This window comes from Misgurnus anguillicaudatus, chromosome 9 (genome assembly GCF_027580225.2).
Source record: "Misgurnus anguillicaudatus chromosome 9, ASM2758022v2, whole genome shotgun sequence".
NCBI classification, from domain to species: Eukaryota; Metazoa; Chordata; class Actinopteri; order Cypriniformes; family Cobitidae; genus Misgurnus; species Misgurnus anguillicaudatus.
The window spans coordinates 34,872,624-34,894,310 of record NC_073345.2 but is presented as its reverse complement, the minus strand read 5'-3'; the positions used below and the strand labels follow the sequence as shown (position 1 = coordinate 34,894,310).

The 21,687-nt window shown below is 37.2% G+C and overlaps 1 protein-coding gene across 1 annotated transcript in view; it reads right to left on the bottom strand.

The window, feature by feature from the left end:
- Positions 1 to 709: 709 nt before the first annotated feature.
- Positions 710 to 21,687, bottom strand: part of col27a1a (collagen, type XXVII, alpha 1a) — a 60,975-nt gene continuing 39,997 nt past the window's right edge. The window contains exons 17-61 of the mRNA XM_073871570.1: positions 20,171 to 20,224; positions 19,975 to 20,028; positions 19,763 to 19,816; positions 19,581 to 19,634; positions 19,451 to 19,504; positions 19,320 to 19,364; positions 17,842 to 17,895; positions 17,715 to 17,759; positions 17,557 to 17,616; positions 17,310 to 17,363; positions 17,031 to 17,084; positions 16,743 to 16,796; positions 14,773 to 14,826; positions 14,630 to 14,674; positions 14,031 to 14,075; positions 13,748 to 13,801; positions 13,385 to 13,438; positions 13,156 to 13,209; positions 12,798 to 12,851; positions 12,648 to 12,701; positions 12,431 to 12,538; positions 12,277 to 12,330; positions 11,710 to 11,817; positions 11,570 to 11,623; positions 11,411 to 11,464; positions 11,090 to 11,146; positions 10,949 to 11,002; positions 10,769 to 10,822; positions 10,640 to 10,693; positions 9,903 to 9,956; positions 8,001 to 8,108; positions 7,800 to 7,907; positions 7,561 to 7,668; positions 7,382 to 7,435; positions 6,848 to 6,910; positions 5,060 to 5,113; positions 4,938 to 4,973; positions 4,833 to 4,850; positions 4,698 to 4,733; positions 4,559 to 4,579; positions 3,603 to 3,665; positions 3,331 to 3,499; positions 3,052 to 3,161; positions 2,755 to 2,955; positions 710 to 2,566 (exon numbers count right to left, since the gene is read on the bottom strand). Coding sequence (XP_073727671.1) covers positions 2,420 to 2,566; positions 2,755 to 2,955; positions 3,052 to 3,161; positions 3,331 to 3,499; positions 3,603 to 3,665; positions 4,559 to 4,579; positions 4,698 to 4,733; positions 4,833 to 4,850; positions 4,938 to 4,973; positions 5,060 to 5,113; positions 6,848 to 6,910; positions 7,382 to 7,435; positions 7,561 to 7,668; positions 7,800 to 7,907; positions 8,001 to 8,108; positions 9,903 to 9,956; positions 10,640 to 10,693; positions 10,769 to 10,822; positions 10,949 to 11,002; positions 11,090 to 11,146; positions 11,411 to 11,464; positions 11,570 to 11,623; positions 11,710 to 11,817; positions 12,277 to 12,330; positions 12,431 to 12,538; positions 12,648 to 12,701; positions 12,798 to 12,851; positions 13,156 to 13,209; positions 13,385 to 13,438; positions 13,748 to 13,801; positions 14,031 to 14,075; positions 14,630 to 14,674; positions 14,773 to 14,826; positions 16,743 to 16,796; positions 17,031 to 17,084; positions 17,310 to 17,363; positions 17,557 to 17,616; positions 17,715 to 17,759; positions 17,842 to 17,895; positions 19,320 to 19,364; positions 19,451 to 19,504; positions 19,581 to 19,634; positions 19,763 to 19,816; positions 19,975 to 20,028; positions 20,171 to 20,224 — 2,997 coding nt within the window. The 3' untranslated portion in view covers positions 710 to 2,419. The remainder of the gene's footprint in view (positions 2,567 to 2,754; positions 2,956 to 3,051; positions 3,162 to 3,330; positions 3,500 to 3,602; positions 3,666 to 4,558; positions 4,580 to 4,697; positions 4,734 to 4,832; positions 4,851 to 4,937; positions 4,974 to 5,059; positions 5,114 to 6,847; positions 6,911 to 7,381; positions 7,436 to 7,560; positions 7,669 to 7,799; positions 7,908 to 8,000; positions 8,109 to 9,902; positions 9,957 to 10,639; positions 10,694 to 10,768; positions 10,823 to 10,948; positions 11,003 to 11,089; positions 11,147 to 11,410; positions 11,465 to 11,569; positions 11,624 to 11,709; positions 11,818 to 12,276; positions 12,331 to 12,430; positions 12,539 to 12,647; positions 12,702 to 12,797; positions 12,852 to 13,155; positions 13,210 to 13,384; positions 13,439 to 13,747; positions 13,802 to 14,030; positions 14,076 to 14,629; positions 14,675 to 14,772; positions 14,827 to 16,742; positions 16,797 to 17,030; positions 17,085 to 17,309; positions 17,364 to 17,556; positions 17,617 to 17,714; positions 17,760 to 17,841; positions 17,896 to 19,319; positions 19,365 to 19,450; positions 19,505 to 19,580; positions 19,635 to 19,762; positions 19,817 to 19,974; positions 20,029 to 20,170; positions 20,225 to 21,687) is intronic.

The following is a 21,687-nucleotide window of genomic DNA, read 5'->3' as shown; positions in this document are numbered from 1 at the left end:
ATCATTATTATTGTTGTTTAAATGTTATATTTACTTAAACACATATATCTACAAAAATGCTTCCCTTACAAACCCATCAGTTATTGTGTTGCTGTCATGAATGTTCTCTACCACAGCTGAAAGCACTTCTGCATGTTGCATTGAGCTTTAAAGATGTACATTTCATCAGATGTGTTTCAATGGCAGATCTACTGACCTTTAACCGATTGCATTGTAATAATGACTTCATGAGCACCTTCACAAATTCACAATAAAATCACAAGACACTTTACAACAGATTTAAATTAGCACCATTGTTACCCAAGAGTGAATCTCATGAAACCGCTCAAGAACATATATTTTAGGTCATATTTCACTCTTTAAACAAAAGAAAGATTTTTTTCAGTTTCAAAAGAAAATGAAAATGTATATATATTTCTTAGTCTTAAAGGTGCAGTGTGTAAATTTTAGAAGGATCTCTTGACAGAACCAATGGTGAGGCTTAACGACAAAGACAGGGTGACGCGGGAGTCAGGAAGTATATCGCTATCTGAAATATTGCCAAAGACGGCGTTACAGGAAGTATGGCAAGGGAGACGGAGCGTCTCGTTCACTTCTCAGGGAACAACAATTACATATGTAACCACAGACGTTTTCATGTGTCAAACACAATATGCAAAGAGCATTTTGGTATGAATCAACATTCACATACAGAAGATATAAACATTTAAAGCGAACAGTTTAGCACGTGTGCTTAAAAAGTCTAGAATTTTTATGATATTATCCTACACTACATTGGGAATAATATGGATTTTTTTTCCCAGAAAACTTCTTGTATAAAATAGATTCAGACTTCCCAGGGCCTTGAATTTTCCCCCAGGTTCACAAAATTTCAAAGATTTCAAGGACCTGTGGGAACCCTGTATAAAGACCTTACATAATGAATTGTATTGTTTTTATTAGCTAAGAATGAGACGTTTTTATCTACATACACCGCAGGTTCCCTTACACGGAAGTCGCCATTTTGCGCTGCCACATTTCTACAGTAGCCCTAAACGGACAAACTGCTCTACATTTTGTTATGATGTTGTCTCAGACAATAACGTGTTTGTCCTGTGGCAGCTACCGTAGCTTCACTATGAGGGGTAAGCTGAAAAAAGCGAGGGGTAAGCTGTGGACTGAGCCATTGGTTGCAATTCACAATCTCACCACTAGATGCCGCTAAAAGTCCCACATTGCACCTTTAATGGACCAGAAATATGCTCTTTAGGTGAAATATACTTTTTTATTTTAGTTTCCAGTAAAAGTGACCTGGACATGTTTTCGAGAGGGATTCACGCTTTATACACCTCTTTAAACAAGACACACCCATGCTAGCTAAGACACGCCCCCTCCCTTAAAGTGACAGGTGCACCTCAGTCGGGCCATGCATGTTGTGCACAGGTGTGTCTGTTTAGTGATGAATAAGACACCGGTTTAAAAACATACACACATACATATTCACAGTCCACTGTGATATACAAACACACACATTCACACAAACACACACACTTCCCTGTCTGATGGAGTGTTATAATGTATCTTTAGAAGGAAAACACTCCTGAAAAGCACACACTTTTTAGCAATATATAATCAATTAGCATTTTTCTTCGTTTTCTTATTGCACTTTTTTCTTTTTTTATATTTGAGAACATTACTGTATAAAAGATCAGATAAACATTAAGTATACAGCGAGTAAAATAAGTATTGCATTTGATTACATATAACTTCATTTTTTAAACTGATTTGTTTTGATTTCTTTGTATGTATGGATTATTTGGGTTGTTACGGACGTGTTCAATGATGACGTGTTTATTTTACCCGCTGTACACTCTCAGAAAAAAGGTACAAAAGTTATCACTGGGGCGGCTACCTAAAAGTTGCATACTGGTACCTCAAACCTTTGAAAAAAATATTGGGACCTTTTTAAAAGGTACCATCCCAGTGACAACTATTGTACCTTTTTTCTGATAGTGTATATATACATAAAATACCTCTCGATGATCTCTGCAATAAACCAATATATAAAAGTATTACAATAACTTATTATTTTTATAAATTTGACATAGCAAGCAAAGAAATATGCAGAACCGCTGAAAGACTGAAAGAGAGAATTCAAGACAAATTTTTCCCTGACCCGGATGTCCTGAGTGTTTGTCCCTGTGAGATGATTGGCTTAAAATGAGTCAAATCTGATTGGACATCCATGGCTGGTAGGGGCGGGATTTCTTTTAGACTGCTGGAGTCTTTAGTGCTAAATCCCCCTTAGCCCCACCCACAGCCCCTCTATCTGTTTCTGCAGTCCAATCAGTGGCTGATTACCGAGGGGGGCGGGGCAGGGGCGGAGTGTGTGGCGTGAGCCCAAAAGCAATCCACACACACGCGTGTGCTCGCACACACACTACAGGAAGCATACAGGTCCGACTTCTAGGTGAAAGCGTGATGTGGGTGTTGTCTTTGGTAGATTGCTCAAGCGTACAACAGGAAGTAGAGTTGGGTCCGACACCCGGAACAGGAAGTGAGCATTTTGCCAGCGTCCATTCAGTTGCTAAGCAACAAAAAATAAGCAACACACAATCAGGGGAAACAAGTGCATAAATATAAATGATGGGCATGCTTACTAGACTACAATTACACAAACTTTTATATTTTATTAAATAAATTGCCCATGCAAGGGTGCCTTATGTATGCTTCAGTAAATACCACATGTTTTGGGTATGTGCAAGGCATGCTTACCCAACAGGTATCTTCTATCACATCTGGCTCCAGCGTCTCGCCGCTCCAAGCGTGAAACCGAACGGCATTCTGGGATGGGGGTCGGGAAGGGGCGTGTCTCCAGATTGTCACGTTTAGGCAGTGTATAGTGATTCGCTGCTCAGCTCCTGAACTCAGCAGGTGTATGAAGTTCATCTGGACTCGCCTTACAGTGAACTCCAGCTGCAAGCGGCCAATCAATAATCAGTCATTGACAATAAATGAGTATTAGCTGTGTATCCCGAATGATTATTCGTCGGATGGATGAATGTTTTGAACCTTGGTGGTCGTGATGGGTCTGAGGCAGGTGCGTCCGCCTCCTGTGAAGTTGCACATCACTTCAATAGAGTCCGAGGAACAGCCCAGGTTGGGGTCGATCCAATAAGTGCCTAAAATACAACCCATAAAAATATTTACAACAGAAGCCTTGCATGCAATCTGGTTTACATTCTGCGTACAAGAGAGCGAAAAATAAGTATTGGTGGTCATTGAAATTTTCCTAAAACAACAAAGCTGGCAGTGGCCTAAGACTTGCATATGTATATTATACACACACACCATCGTGTAGTGTGTTCTCGCAGTTGTGCAGGTCCTTGCAAAGTCGAGCCGGGTGGTCTCGTGTGCCCAGTGGGTTCTTCAGGCTGTGGACCAAAGTACTCAAGTAATGAAGAGTCCTGAGGATCTCGGGTGCCTGATCTAACATGGGCATGTCCATCAGACCTCGACTCTGTAAAAGAGATTCAAACATTTATGAGAAACACAATGAATAACCTACATTAATAATAAGGCATGTTGGATGTGTGTTACGGTGTTTATTTGAATGCTCTCACCTCAATTGTCTGTGTATGTGTGTCTGTAAAAGCTGGAAGAGCCACACCGAGACCAACATGTTTCTGTTAAAGCATGCACATACATAAGAAAACTTATATAAAACAATAATTGTGTAGATACCATATTTGGCCCCAAAACTATTGGATAGCCATTGTATTAGATAATAAAACATTCAATCTATATATGTATTTTATCAGTATTAAATCTATCATTATTAGATAAAAATAATACGGTATTTAATGAAAAGGCATTCATGCATCAGTGACAAAAACAGTTTGGCAAGATAAGAAAAACTTGTTTTAAAAGCATGCATCAGGTTTATTCAATGCATATTGTGTATTTATGTTAAAAAATGACATTTGCACCATTTTTATGAAAGTTAAGAATGGACCATAAAATGTCAAATGGTGTAACCGCCAATTGCGCCAAAGAATGAGAAATATAAAATATTTTATCCACCTTGATGGCACGTAATCATAAAAAATCATTTTAAAATAACATTTTATTAGTTATTTCTAAATGTACATTTTAATGCTTTCTTTGTTGTAGTATTTGTCCTGGCATATGCTAAAAACAGCTCTGTTTTCTAAATAATCTTTGAAAAATGTTGTAAAAATGAATGTAAAAAAAGCATAGTCATTAAACTAGAAGATAATATTTTATTCCACATTTTTATGAATATATTTATATTTTAATTATAAAAAATACTAGTTACACCAATTGACACAAAATTATCCCCAAATATTCATTCAAAATTAAATAAAACCAGAATTTGGTCCTCAAAAAAGAGAATGTATGCAATTAATCAGCAAATTTATTTTAACCCTTTTATATTTAATTGAACCAAATGGACACAAAATAATTAACATCACGTCATTGACCCACATATTTGTAAATGTCATAAGGGGTCAAATACTTTTAAAACCAACTGAACATTGTTAGTAAAAATACTCACATAAGGGACTCTTGGTGGACCCTTCAAAGAAGGAAACAACAATCAATCAGCAACAATTAGATGGAGATTATAAAGAAATACTAAAGATTATAGAGTAAGCATGCATGTGTGTGTATGAGAGATAATGTTTGTGTTATACCGGAGCTCCAGGAGGGCCTCGTGGTCCAGGAGCACCCTGAAAAAACACAAACAGTGTAAAACAGGGCAATGTCTTTATAATAAAGCCAATATCTCAATGATTAGATGTTTAGCATCTGTATGAGTCAACACTTACTCTAGGACCCTGTACACCCTGTGGGGATAAAAAAGAAAACATTTATAAGAAATGATATTCTATGCAATTTAAAGTTTTGCCAAAGTAAGTAAAGTAATATCTCACCATTTCTCCTTTATTGCCAGTATCTCCTCTCAAGCCCTACAGAGAGACGTAAGTGAGAAATCAAAGATCAGACAGCAGTGTCACTATCACAACAGCTCTGTGTTAATGTCACATATACTCACTGGATTACCAATCGGGCCAATTACACCTACAGGTCCAGCTAAACCAGTCCTGCCCTGTAAACAACACATCAGCATATAAACAGATAGACAAGAAGATAGATAGTCAGACCGATAGACAGACAACCAAATAGACAATCAGATAAATAGACAGATGGACATACAAGTAGGGAGACAGATGTACAGGCAGACAGACAGATTGACAGATAGACATACAAGTAAAAAGACAAACAGATATATAGATAAACAGACAGACAGACAAGTACATAGGCAGACAGACAGACAGATAAGTAGAGAGATGGATAGTCAGACAGACAAGCAGAAACAGACAGATAATCAGACAGACAGATAAACAAACAAGTAGAGAGACTAACAGATAGATAATCAGATAGACAAGTAGACAGACAAAAGGACAGACAGACAGACAGACAGACAGACAGACAATTAAAGAGACATACAGTTAGACAGACAGACAGACATATAGATAGATAGATGGAAGGATTGGCAGACAGATGGATGGATAAGTAGAAAGACAAACAGACAGACAGACACACAGATGGATAGACAGGCAGACAAGTAGAGAGACAAACAGACAGACAGACGGATGGACGGACAGACATAAAGATAGAAAGACAGATATATAGACAGACTGGCAGACAGAAGGACAGATAAGTAGAGAGACAGACAGACGGATGGACGGACAGACAGAAGGATGGACGGACGGACGGACAGACAGACAGACAAGTAGAGAGACAGACAGATGGACGGACAGACATATAGATAGAAAGATGGACAGTTCGGCAGACAGATGGACGGACAGACAGAAGGATGGATGGACGGACAGATAGACAGACAAGTAGAAAGACAGACAGACAGATTGATTGACAGATGGGCATACAAGTAGAGAGACAAACAGATAGATAATCAGATAGACAAGTAGAGAGACAGAAGGAAAGATAGACAGACAGATGGACATACAAGTAGAGAGACAGACAGATAGATAATCAGATTGACAAGTAGAGAGACAGACGGACGGACACATATACAGACAGACAGACAGATGGACAAACAAGTAGAGAGACAGACAGATAGAAAAGACGGATGGACAGACAGACAGACAGACAGGCAGACAGACAGACATATAGATGGAAGGATTGGCAGACAGATGGATGGATAAGTAGAAAGACAAACAGACAGACACACAGACGGATGGGTGGATGGACAGACAGACAAGTAGAGAGACAAAAAGACAGACAGACAGACGGATGGACAGATAGTCATATAGATAGAAAGACAGATATATAGACAGATTGGCAGACAGATGAACAGATAAGTAGAGAGAGAGACAGATGGATGGACGGACAGACAGAAGGATGGACGGACGCACAGACAAGCAGAGAGACAGACAGATGGACGGACAGACATATAGATAGAAAGATGGACAGATTGGCAGACAGATGGACGGACAGACAGAAGGATGGATGGACGGACAGACAGACAGACAGACAGACAAGTAGAAAGACAGACAGACTGATTGATTGACAGATGGGCATACAAGTAGAGAGACAGATAGATACTCAGATAGACAAGTAAAGAGACAGACAGACAGACATACAAACAGACAGACAAGAAGAGAGACGGACAGATGGACAGACAATAGAGAGGCAAAAAGACAGACAGACAGACAGACAGACAGACAGAAAGATAGATAAACAGACAGACGGATGGACAGAAAAGTACAGACAGAAAAACAGATAATAGAAAAACAAAAATACCGACAGACAGACTCACCACGCTGCCCTGAGGTCCTTTAGGTCCCTGAATCCCCTTCGGTCCTAAGTCTCCTGATGGTCCCTAAATCAAACCCAAACAAATACAGCACTTTTAATATTAGCATTAATGCTTATTAATATTTATGTGTGTATCATCATCAACACATTTATGAGCTGGAACATTAAAGGACCAAAGACATCATAAACATATGAGGATATTTATAACTCCAGCACTGGTGGTCTTCTTTAATCCCCCTATAATTCTGCTTCAGCATCTAACAGTCAGTCTGTATGTATTAGGAGCAATGCCATAACCAAAGCAGACAAAAGACTCTTTATGTTTCTGTACAAATATATACCACAGCTACAGATGAATTATGATGCTCCTTGAGTGTGCGCATGAAAACAAGCTTCCCCAGAGATGGGATACAGTTTAATGAATGATAAATCCAAACCCTGTTTATTTATCTTGGGCACTCGCACTGCTGTTAATGGACTCACACCATGAAGACGCAGCCTAATCCATTACCTTCTGATGGGAAATAAAACTCACCTTTGGTCCAAACATTCCAAAGACCCCTGGAAAGCCGGTTTCTCCAACATCACCCTAAATCAAAACTTGAAATTAATGCTTTTCCAAAATCATTTCTGGCTCTTTGCTAAGCAGGATGTAGTTATAGTTCACTATGAAGATGAACAGTATTTGTGTTTTTGTTTGTGTGTAATACTCACAGGTTTTCCCTTTGCACCGCGGTTTCCCTGAGATCCAGGCAGGCCCATTCCACCCTTAAAACCTTTTTTTCCTGAAGGGCCAGGGTGACCAGGAAGACCCCTCTCACCCTATTCATGAAAATACAAACAGACACAAACATCAAGAAACATGGTATCATTTTAGTACCTTTTATAGTTACAGCATGCACCATACTACATATAAAAAGGTGTTACATTCATTGTCGGTGTCATTTTCTGACCTTTGCACCATATGAGCCCTGATCTCCTGGTAACCCGGGAACGCCAACTTTGCCAGGGGCACCTGGTTTACCGGGCAAACCAAACTCACCATCATCACCTTGATCACCCTGAAACAGAGAGATTCAGGTAACAGGTATGGTACTAGTTGATCATAGATCAAGAATATCAAAATCATTCTTAATTGATTAGTTTATTCTTACAGGTATTCCCGCACTTCCGTCTTTTCCCGGGACTCCATCTATGCCGGGAACACCCTCCTGTCCTTCTCGCCCAACCGTGCCTTTCGGCCCGGGTAACCCAACAACACCCTGATGAGACCAGATGATTCAGTCAGTTATTCAGTATGAAAGAGAAGATGTTTAGTTAAATGTGAAAAGGTACTACTGGGTGACTCATGAAAATAGTCAAAAAATCTCTGGTTCAGATTTCACAATAGCCTGGTTTTTATTACAGACTTGTGGAAAACTTTTGCGATATTTTCTAAATATTGATCAAAAAAACTTTAGCAAAATGATGTTTTCATTAACCAATGTTATGCGACTAAAATGTATGTGAAATCATCACAAAAATCTTGGTGAAGGATGTTAGAAGGTTTACTTATATCTCAGCTACGGCACTAGTCATTATTTTTAATCAAAGAGAGGCAGGCGTGTTATCCATGCACCAATGCTGAGGTAAGCACTTTATAATTGGGAGCAGTTCCATATGAGGTGTTTCTTATGGAAGCCCATTGCCGCCACATAAGAAAAAAATCATGCCCTGGTAAATCAGAATTATAAAATAAAAAGTTGAAATTATGACTTTAAAAGTCAAAATGATGAGATAAAAAAGTCAAAATTATGTCATTAATATAACTTTAACTTTTAAAGTCATAATTTCAACTTTTATCTTATGATTATGACTTTAAGTCATACTTTTGTCATTTTATCTCAAAATTATGACTTTAGAAAGTCGTCATAAAACAAAATCTGACTTTACGTATTTACAGTGTTCCCTTTAAATTGCCCAAATTGAAATTGCGAATTTAAAATACACCAAATGGAAATGCGTTAAATTTCACGCATTTCCATTTGCTGTATTTTAAATTCGCAATTTCAATTTGTGCAATTTAAAGGAAACACTGTAAATACGTAAAGTCAGATTTACTTAAAAAAATTATTTCAATTTGGTCAACATCTGATCAACACCTAAATAATGTATTTTTTACTTAAATTTTATCACTGAGTGACACAAAGATTTTTTAGGTGTTACCAATTGAAGTAATTTTTAAAAGTTTTTTCACCCTATTTTTCACTTAAAGTGAGAAAATGTAAGTTTATAAACGTTTACAATTTTTAAAGTAGATTCAACATTCACTTTTTTATAGTGTAATGGAAATGCAATGAATGTCAACCAAAACGTAAAAAAAAATATTATTGAGCAAGAAATTTAAAATATTGAGCTTTGAATAGTTTGAAAATTTCTCAAATTTCTCAAATCAAATTTCTACGATCTTTTTAAGATTATCAGAATTTTTTAAAAACTATTCATAATTTTGATTTTTCATTAACCTGTGAACCCTTGAATTACTTTAATGCTGAAAATTAAAATGCTTAATGCTTAGAAAAAAAAGTATTTTCTAAAATTCATTCTTCTTACGTATCAGTAACATCAATATGTTATTTTCTTTTACAATAATAGGAACTTTTGTTGCCTTTCACAATCATTATTTGTGACCCTGGATAGCCAACAATACATTGTATGGGTCAAAAAAAATTTTTTTTAATAAAAATCATTAGGATATAAGGTAAAGATCATGTTTCATGAAAACATTTCGTAAATGTATTATGGTAAATATTTAATAAACATATTTATCATTAGTAAAATGTGCTGCTAAGGACTTCATTTGGACAACTTTAAAGGTGATTTTCTCAATATTGATTTTTTTTTTTCAAATAGTTGTATCTCTGCGGAATATAGTCATATCCTAACCTGCCATACATCAATGGAAAGCTTATTTATTCAGCATTCAGTGATCTCAGTTTCAAGTTTTTTGTGAGACTTTGCTTCTAATCTAATGAACTGATGCTACATAGAAAGAGAAAGATGTTGTATTAGCTTACTGGTGCTCCTCTACTGCCACGTTCTCCTTCATGACCCTGTTTACCCTTCTGACCCTTTAAAACAGAGAATCACAGAAAGTATTTCAGAGACTGTAGGTTATGAAATCTGAATTAACTCTTAAAGGAATAGTCTACTCATTTTCAATATTAAAATATGTTATTACCTTAACTAAGAAGAGTTGATGCATCCCTCTATCATCTGTGCGCGTGCACATAAGCGCTGGAGCGTGCTGCGACGCTTCGATAGCATCTAGCCCAGCCCCATTCATTCAACGGCACCAATCAGAGACAAAGCCAGAAGTGACCAAACACATCAACGTTTTTCCTATTTAAGACGAGTAGTATTACGAGCAAGTTTGGTGGTACAAAATAAAATGTAGCGCTTTTCTAAGCGGATTTAAAAGAGTAACTATATTTTATGGCGCAACAGCACCTTTGGGAGCACCTCGACTCGGCGCAGTAACACTCTCCCTCTCCCATTATGAGAGTGAGAAGGGGAGCGGACTTTTCAGGCGAGTCGAAGCACTCCCAAAAGTGCTCTAAATGGCACCATTGAATGAACGGGGCCAAGCCAAATGCCACCGAAGCGTCGCAGCACGCTCCAGCGCCCACGTGCACGCACACAGACGACAGAGGGATGCATCAACAATTCTTAGTTAAGGTAATAACATATTTTAATATTGAAAATGAGTAGACTATTCCTTTAACACAATCTTAAATTGCAATCTCATCTTTACCCGTTCTCCTTTGGATCCTTTGTGTCCCTGTGTTCCACGTGGACCAGGATTACCCTTAATGCATTTAAAAAAAGTGTATGAGTTGAAGTTTATGCATTTTTGTAATATTTAATATGTCAATGTACTTACAGGTAATCCAGGAGCACCGGGTTTGCCTCGTAAACCATCGACACCTTGCTGACCCTGTATATGCACACAAAAGCTTTTAGCAAATCCATTGTGTTTTAAATCAATGTGTTTTCAATCAATTATAGGCTATAACAACACATACTACATGTTAAACAACAGTATACTTTAAAAATATCTCACCACATATCCTGGATCTCCGGGTTCACCTCTGTCTCCACGCTTTCCTGTTGGTCCCTGAATATACACAAACACACAAATATTTCCAAAGAGATCACGATGAAAACCACAGACGTGTTTAAAGAGCGAAGAGGACAGACTCACTATGATTCCTGGAGGACCGGCAGGACCCTCCACCTTCCCATCATCCCCATGTTCGCCCTAAAGCATTAAACATAATGCGAAACATTAGATGGTTACAGAGAAACCACAAAGCGTATCTGATTCAAAGGTGTGCATATGTATGTTTGCATGCACGTGTGTGTGTTATGTATTTGTCAACACCAAATATGTCCAGGAATTATGTACAGAAAATTCCCACATGTACGAATGCTTTGGATATAAGTGGCTGTCGAATGCATAAATGTAAATGTAGTATACAGTGCAGATCACATTTTAAAAAGAAAAGGTGAAGGGTTAGGTTACCTTTTCACCTTTTGGTCCCGGGGGTCCAATTGGACCCTGAGGTCCCTGGTGACCCTGATAGAAAAAGAGAGAAATAACACATCTTATAAATGCATCAAATGAAATGTGATAACAAGCATAACACATTTATGGAATGATATTGACGATTGACTTTCTCACCCCGTATCCTGAGATGCCTGGATCACCCTGAAGCCCCATTCGCCCGGGAGCACCCTGATGCAGATGAAGAGGATAATACAATGACTAAACGCCTTATTTATTACAATTTCTTAATTGTATTGTTAGCTCTATCTGTTTACCACATGTCCAACGGTTCCTCGCGAGCCCTTTGGTCCGGTGGTGCCAACTGGTCCGATCTTTCCCACGGCGCCGGTCTCACCCAGGTGACCAATGTTACCTTTGGCCCCCTACAGGTAACAAAGTGTCATCAATATGAGATAATTCATTTTTAACAAAGTTATGAAATACACACATACATGGACTACAAAACCTGTCATAAGTCGCATGGTTATATTTGTAGCAATAGTCAACAATACATTGTATGGGTCAAAATGATAGATTTTTTAAATGCCCAAAATGATCAGGATATTAAGTAAAGAACATGCTCCATGAAGATATTTATTTTGTAAACAATATAAAAATGTATTTATCATTAGTAATAAGTGTTGCTAAGGACTTTATTTAGACAACTTTCTCAATATTTGATTTGTATGCACCCTCAGATTCCAGATTTTCTAATTTTGAAAATATTTTAGATGATGTATAAATACCAATTTCAGAAAATTGACCCTCATGACCCTTATGGTTTTGTGGTCCAGTGTCACACATATATATGCATAACAGTCTATAAATGTAGTACATCTCACCTTAAACCCTGGTTTTCCTCTTTCACCATGTTTACCTGATTTTCCTTCAGGACCCTTAAAAAGATGAAAGACTTCAGCTGGTTTGCATCAGGTTTGCATTATCTACTACAATGTTTTATAAATAAAGATGAAGGACTAAAATACGAGTACTCACTCTGACACCGGTGAGTCCGGGGTCGCCCGGTGGCCCTTCTTTGCCTTTGATTCCAGGGTCACCTCTGACCCCCTGCTCACCCTCTGCACCCGTGTCACCTTTATCACCCTGTCCAAAAACATCAAATCAACATTAACATCAACAGCATCTCTTTGCATCCTAGTGGATATCTATCATCATGACGTCAGTAGATTGTAAGCGTCAGTTTTTGTTTTACCTTTGCACCATCAGGACCAGCTGGACCAGCCTCTCCTTCTAAACCCGGTTCTCCCTGTATCAAACAAACAAAAAGCTGTTTTGGTCCATTCATGGGTGTCACAGCAATGCTAATGTAATACTTATATATAGGTGTAGCAAACACACACACCCTTGTTCCGATAATTCCCGCCGCCCCAGCGTTCCCTGCCGGACCGAGTGACCCCTGCAGAAACAATGAAGAAATTCAGAGTCCAAACACATACACACTTTTATACTTTCTAGCAAGTTTAAGATCTTTTTAATTACACACGAATCCAGTTTGCCAACTTGCAATTATAACCAATGTTGTGTGACGGCATAACTGTGCCAAGCTCAGGGTGATATATTATCTTACTATAACAGCGCTCATTTAAACCAAATATACCTATAAACTTTTTCTTCTCAAGCTTGACAAAATATGCATTGTTTCTCGTTGAGCTGCTGATAGCATTTGTAGCAAAGGTTATTTTATGGAAAATTTATTTTACCTTCTCTCCCGGTTCTCCTGGAAGTCCGAGGTCACCGAGGTTTCCTGCAGGTCCCTATAAAAAAAGAGAAAAAGAGACAGACGGATGGAGAATAAAAATATCAGTATAAATAGCATTTAAACAGAATAATTTGAATTCAAGCATTAATAAATCAGAAGTGACAGGAAAATCTGGGAAATTAGTGGAAAATCTAAGATTTTTTTGTTTGATGAGTGTTTGTGTTTGTTACCATTGGCCCTGGATTTCCAGGGGGTCCGATTGTTCCCGGCGGCCCTGAAGGACCCTTATCCCAAACAAACAACATCAATTATCAGTAACACAATGATATAAACATAATTCACATACATTATAATTCATTTCCAATGATGAAAATGTACATAACCAGAAACATTCAACAAACTAAAACTGAATGTGTTTGGCCAGGAAATAAATATAAGCTGAAAACTTAAAATACACACTAAAATCACAAAGACAAACAATATTTACAAGACACAAGGCTGATATTTTATTTGATGAATATTTACTGAAATAATAAGATATAACTAACATAGTTTTACTTTATGTGCATGGAGAGAAATAAAGCATCACTTACAGGCTCTCCTGCTATTCCTTTGTCGCCTGTGGCCCCTGATGGTCCTTGAACTCCCTACAGACAGATTATTTCTCAAGTAAATTACACAGACTAATGAAAAATATTTTTTATAAAAGCAACATGTTAAAAATTATAAGCACCAATAATAATTCTATGTAGTTAATGCATAATAAATAATTACATATCAAAATAAATAAACCTTATTAGAATTGTTTAAATAATTCACATTAAAATTAGTACAATATAGATTTATTATTGTAATATATTCAAAAGAGTGACAAACCGTAAATCCTTTTGGCCCCGCCTCCCCAGGCTCCCCGATTTTTCCCTGCAAATTAGACATAGTGACTGTTACCATAGCAAACCAAAATTGAAGAAAAATAGTGACAGTTACCATAGCAGCACAACCAGACATTGAAAATACACAGTGACTGTTCCCATAGCAACGCAATTGAAGATCGAAAAAGACATAGTGACTGTTACCATAGCAGCACAACCAGATATTGAAATACACAGTGACAGTTACCATAGCAACCCAACAGAGATTAAAAATACATAGTGACTGTTACCATAGCAACCCAATTGGAGATTAAAAATACTTAGTGACAATTACCATAGCAACACAATCAGAGAATGAAAATACACAGTGACAATTACAATAGCAACCCAATCAGAGATTGAAATACCGTGACAGTTACCATAGCAACAAAATCAGAGATTGAAACAAAAAATAGTGACAGTTGCCATAGTAACACAATCAGAGATTTAAAATACAGAGTGACGGTTACTATAGCAACACAATTAGAGATAAAAGAAAAATAGTGACAGTTGCCATAGTAACACATTTAGAAAGAGATTGTCAAAGCAGTAAAGAGTTTTTACCCCTTGTCCTGGCAAGCCAGCTTTTCCTGGTGGACCATCAGGACCCTGTGAGGTGAAACAACATAAGACGAAATGAGACATATTAAAGTCAGATGGAAATGTGTACAGAATTTATCTGCGGACACCAGGATTGTGTTTCTTACCTTTTTACCTTCAGACCCGGGTTCACCTGTCACACCGTCTAAACCCCGAGGACCCTGTAGCAGAAGCATAAATACATTTACAAATCCTCAAAAAATAAAATAAAATGAAATCCTACTGCTTCCTGCACATAGAAATGGCTTAAAATAAACCTCACCACTAGAGGGAGCACCACAGGGTTTATATATGTGTGTGGAATAATCAGGAGAGTTATAATAGATATAAGGACTGTAAATGTTATTATAAGATTTGATACATAACCAAAATTATGTTGAAATAGCATAAAACAGTTTCCTATAGACAGATACAATACTACAGATTGATTTTGTACATAATGTATCTATCTACAGAATGTAAACGATGCAGAAAAACACAGCTGGTATTTTATTTGATGAACTTTCACTTAAAAGTTGGTTTAAAATCCATGTCGCTGTTTGGCTTGTCTATGGAGTTACTATGAATGAGAATAAATCACACAGACTTCATTAAGAACAGACAAATATTTGATTGCTTCAATTATTACACAAATATAAAGTGGGTGTCCAGACAGAATACATTAAACTGATGAAATAAAATCATTATAACTCTCTCTCTGTCTGTTTCTCTCTCTCTCTCTCTCTCTCTCTCTCTCTCACACACACACACAAACTGTTATACACACTTTATTACACAAGCACTGAGGTCACTCAGCAGATCCAATACCAATTATTGTTAAAAAATATTATGACTAGCATCCTTTAACATTCATAAAACATGACTAAATAAAGTGTTTCATTAGCCTTCAGTACCTAATAATGCTGTGATTTCATTATAATGGCACTTCGTTTTACAAGTCCCTTGTGTTGCTACTGAACCGAGTAAACTCAGCTTCTGTTCCTCGAATACATAAAAAAATATCCAAAATGACTTACAGTATACTTCAGGGCTTTTGTTTTATTGTGCATCAATGCCAAATGTTATGCTTATGTTCAGTAATTTCACTTTATTGGCAGTGAAAAGGTTATTAGTCAGTAATTGAAATGCCTTATTTTCAAAAATCTCACTTTAGTCATTTCATTTGTATTTGACTGCCTTTCACTGCAAAACCCTCTAAGTACATGCAAGCTGTTTTGCAAAAACCCCCACTTTTAAAAACATCCACTTCTTTGGACATAGTAAACAGTTACAAAATCACTAAAGATGCAACTAGAAAAATTGCAAATGATCAGTCAGAATGTAAAAACGAAGAAAATGATGCACACATTAGGGGGCGCTGTGATCCATGTCACTGACACATATGGGCTGTATTCAGGTCCATGTATTTAGAAGTTTGAATGTAATCCACATTCGTTTTGTGCACCATCATTTATCAATTTTTTTAAATTAAGCAGATTTGAAGCAAAAGTATTTGATGAACATTTAAAATGTGCTGAGAGCTTTTGTTAATATCATTTTTGATGAAGGAGGTGTTTAGCGGCTATTGCATCTGAGCTTCGCAACTGTAGCCCAACTTGGCCTGTATGATAAAATGTTTCTCAAAGATACCTTTAAGTATTTTTTAATAAACATACTCAATGATATCTGACTGGGTTCTTGTTTGTATGTCACCAGTAACACAAACTCTCTCTCTCTCTCTCTCTCTCTCTCTCTCTCTCTCTCTCTCTCTCTCTCTCTCTCTCTCTCTCTCTCATTTCAGTAAATGTGGTTAAGGAAATGAGGTTAAATGCTTCACTAACTCAATGAACCATTAACCTGTGATGTACAGAATCAGTGAGTCTGTAACAAAGTCCAGACAGCATCATAGACACGCATAGATTACTTGTTCACTTACTTTGTTAACCAGTGTGAGCATGTGAGCTAACACACAACCTGAATATGTGCTCACTGATCAAAAAACTAACAATGCTGATTTGATCCATGTACTGACACTTAAAACATCAACTAATTGACTGTTTACTCAAATACACTCACACACACGCGCACAATGTCTTACCCGTCTTCCCTTAGGTCCTTTTATGCCAATGGGTCCACGTGATCCCGGCGGGCCCTATAAAAACACACACCGTTAAGTACACACAAACACTTCAATGTCTGGGTCTCTTTGAACACACTGATGCTGATGGTTAACGACAGGGGAGACTGACTTCTGTGTGTGTTCAGACTAAAATCACAGAGGTGTAGGACAGATGACAGACAGAGGACTAATCTGACGACAGCGGGTGATGGAGGTTTACCAAAGCTACCGTTCTGTTACATGATCCACACACTGATGAAGACGTACCGGACTGCCGACTGGACCCGGGGGTCCGCTCTCTCCAGGGGTTCCTGGGTGTCCCTGTAAATGAATGGAAACAAATAAAAACTTTAATTCATCTACACACAATATAGGACACACAAGATATACATATTGTATAAAATAAATATTAAATATAAAGTTAACTGTTGTTTTATTTTTGTATCTGTTTGTAAATTGCTTTAATAATGTTTAAATAAATAATGTTTTGACACATTTTGTGCTCACAAATGAAATGTATATGATTTAAAAGGTGGTGTATCGTACCGTTGAGCCTTTCTCTCCCGGAGGCCCGGGTGAACCCGTCTCTCCGCGATCACCCTAAATCAATCACAAAACATTTACACGTTACATACATATACACGACTACAAGCCATTTTTATTTCTAGCTATTCATTTGTTACATAATCGTGACTTTAAATAAGTTTATTGTGTTGATTTTATTCTTACTGACTGACAGAAACATGTACAACAATCAAGAAGTAACAATATCAACAATAAAACTACTGAACACATCACCCTTCTCTCCAGCTACTCCGGCCTCTCCGGCAGGACCGATGAAACCAACAAGACCCTAAAAACACAACACAACCAGCATGAGGGTCAGACTGTGTGTTTGTGTCTGTGTGTGTGTGTGTGTGTACAGGAATAACTCATTCATGATGTACTTACTCTCTCGCCCATAGGCCCTGATTTTCCTGTGACACCCTGCTCGCCCTAAGACAGATCAGAGAGAGTTTGTTTCAGTGTGTGTGTGTTTAAGAGATTTGTGTGTGTTTATATTGTGTACAAATCTTACTTTGAGTCCTTCAGGTCCAGTGGCTCCAGGGAAACCCAAACTGCCCATCAAACCCTGATGCAAAGTAAAGACACTGTTATGTTTTGAGACAAATGAAAATGGCAGGCATCAGATTGTATATTTAAACACATAGACATTTCACACAAAAACATTATTTTGCATGATGTAGTTTAGGAGCGTAAAAGTCTTTACATTGTTACATTTTTATCTAGGCACATTTTCCTTATTACTGTAAAGAGAAAATATTTTTTTATTATTATTATTAAAAGCAAGAACCCAAATGAAAACATGTGGAAATTCTCACAAAAAAAGAGTCAGCAAGCGATTGAAATGAGTAAAACAGATACCTGTTTGAGGGAAAAAATGATGGAAAACATCCAGAAATGTTTGCAGTTTGTTCCAGAAATGCAGTGTGTTTAGTTAAACAAGAAAAGATGGAAAGAAAGGAAAAACTTTGGGAGATTGGAAAATGAGCCATGTTATGCAACATAGACTGTGCACAGGGGACCATAAAACTTTCTAGGAAAAATAAAGGTTTTCTTTTCTTCTGAAGAGAAGATGTCTTTCAGAAAACATCCCACAAATCTTTTGTAATAAAGATTCATTAAATCATAAACTAAAACTGTTTTAAATGAACGTCTTGCATTACGCCACCTAGTGGCCCACTTCGGAATTATACACTTTTCTACACTTACTGTAAATGTGCAAGTAAAGGTGACAAACATGAATGAATATGAATAGATGACATAAAATTGAAGATTATTTTTGCATTGTGACATAATTTTCATGACAATTTGTAATTTGTAATAACACATTACAATGAAAATGTGTGATGCATTACTTAACACATAATCCTCATACAGACTTTGTTTTATTAACTCTTTCCCCGCCATTGAGGAGTTATCTCATCAATTAAGAGAAAATGCCTCCCTGCCAATGAGGAGTTTTTACAGCGATCCATATTTCCACTATTATCCACAAGGAGGTGCTCTTACACAACTTATAAAACACTGAAGCATCCACTGATCCAAAAACAGTAAAAACTTTGTTTAGATCATCTTTCTGAATCTGATCTTTAAAAAAGTCCTTTACAAAAATGCAATGATCTCAGCTTTTTGCTCAAAATTTGGTATTTTTGAACAAAACTAGGGTCTGTTTTTTCACTTGATATTTTGTATGTTTTTATATTTCTAAAAAGTGTAATCATTTGTGAAAATCATAAAAAACGCTGGCGCTGGCTGGCATAAAACTTTTTTTAATAACGTTGGCGAGGAAAGAGTTGAGCAAACATCTTATTATATTTTTAGAGTCAAATTTAGTCAATAGAAATTAATATTTTGTTTAGTACTTTCCAAAACAAATTCCTTGAACCGCCAACAAAAACCCTACTTATAAACAGGTAACCATCCCATATACACACACAGAGACAATCGACAGTAAACGCTAACAGTTTTCATATGCAGTGTATTCTAACTTACCTCGAGTCCTGCGGGTCCTGGTGGTCCTAAAGGACCCTCGTCCCCCTAAAAATTAAAATGAGCCACATTTATTCATCACACTTCTTTTAGTCCAATAAAAGGCGTATCTCATAAAAAATACAAAAACAGACCTGACGGCCAGCTGCACCGCGAGGACCTGGCAACCCTCTGGCTCCGAGTTTGCCCTAAAAACAAAAAATGAAATCACACATACATGCTTGCACACATACAGAAAATAGTTAAAATGTTTGCATCTGTCACCTTTGGGCCTTCAGGTCCATTGTCTCCAGGTTTTCCGATGTCTCCGGGAAAACCCTGTAAAATCACAAATTAACCAATCAGCATCAGTTATAGTTGATTACATAACAGACCAGTACAAGTTTACACATTTAGACGTGAAGTTTTTTACGGTTTTAAAATGGTAATGAGATGTTAAGTTTTACCTCAGGTCCTGGCGGACCTGGCACTCCACTAGGCCCTCGTTCTCCTGGTTTGCCCTAGATAACACACAAAAACAGATATTATGCAAGCAAATACACAAATCATATAAACTAATATGGTATTGACAGCTTTTAAAATCTGGTACATGCATTACTCTTTACTGTTATAAGTAACACACATACTTTATTAAAATAAGAAATAAACAAAAACACACCTGTGGTCCTGGCTTTCCTCGAGGTCCTGGTAACCCTGGCAGACCCTGAATACCCTGAAACCAACACACAAACAGATACACAATTAGTAAACGTATTAGCAGAAACAGTCAAAGACTGTAACATACACATCAGGGTCATCCATTGTTCTGACAGGGTGTATATGTGTCTGTGATAGGGGTAACTTTTTAAGGGTACCTTGTCACCCTGAAACCCGATCTCGCCCTGCTCTCCAGGAAGCCCCACTTCACCCTGAGAGAAGGTGAAAGAGACACAAAGTCAGAAATGACAGAGAAGTTAATGAAGTGGTGAAAATACACAGTTAGGGAAAGTTCACATTTCGCGTCTTTTGCTGCACAAATACATTATCTTGAACGTAGACGCGCGGCAAGTGCACTCAAATAGAGAGCGGCATGGTCACGACGTGCTCTCTTTTTTCAGGCGTGGTTGAAAATACTTTCAACCTTTCGAAATGCCGCGTCAGATAGAAGAAGGAAGCGTTGTGGTCGCGGTTTTATATGCGAAATGTGAACCGCCCCTTAGAGAGGTTTATATAGTCAATTAAAAGAAAACATTTCTCCTCCAATGATGCTTTCCTGACAAGTTTTTACGGTATTCTGTAATTCTGCTATCATCCACTAGATGATGCTGTTACCCAATCAATTTTTTTTTTTTAAATCTGCCAATGGGCTAAGCAAAAAAATCTAAACACTAAATTCAAGAAAAATTTGCTTACCCCATTGGCGGATTTTTTTGTTTGTTTTATGCACAAAATCACTTAAATTTGATATTTTTGGTCTAAAAACTAGACTTATTTTCTTGGTTGTTTTGGTCATCAAGAAAAAGCATCTTATTTTAAGAATTTTTAGATATACTTACTGAAAACAAGACAAAAATACTAAGAACATTTTTCTTGAATTTAAATGTTTTTGATCATTGTTCTGAATCTGATCGCTAACAAAATTCCTTTCCAAAAAGGCAATTATTTCAGCTTTTTGCTCAAGAGGTAGAAGAAAATTTTCATGGAAGGCATTTTGTGAAAATCACAAAAAATGCTGATGGGTAACTTTAAAAAAAATTGTGCTTAAAACAAGCAAAAATATCTGCCAATAGGGTGAGAAGTTTAAGAAAAAAGAAAACTATCACCCCATTGGCAGATATTTTTGCTTGTTTTAAGCACAAATTCACTTCAATTGTATATTTTTTTTGTCTAAAAACTAGACTTATTTTCTTAGGTCATTTTGCACATCAAGAAAAGCATCTTAATTTAAAGCGTAACTAAACCCCTGGTCAGAGCGTGACTCCACCCACTGGCAATATTTTAAAAATGCAAGAAAAGCGGGCAGATCACAACGGAGAGAGAGGTTACGAACAAGTGTGTGGTGAGATCGTAACAAGGGCGTGGTGAGCTTGCTTCTGCTTTCGTCACGAGTCATTTTTTGGACCCAACATCCAATATGAAAATTCAACTTCAGTACCTACCGTTAAACCTGAAGAGGGCAGCACTTAGACGTTTTTACACCATATATTGCAGTTTTGAAACACTTTATATCCAAATGTCAAAAAACTGACTACAATCAATGACCAGCACTAACAAAGCATCATTCTTACAGATCATTAACTAAAAAAAGTTGGTTAAGGGTTTAGTTACTCTTTAACTCTTTCACCGCCAGCGTTTTTAAAAAAAGTTGCCAGCCAGCGCCAGCGTTTTTCAT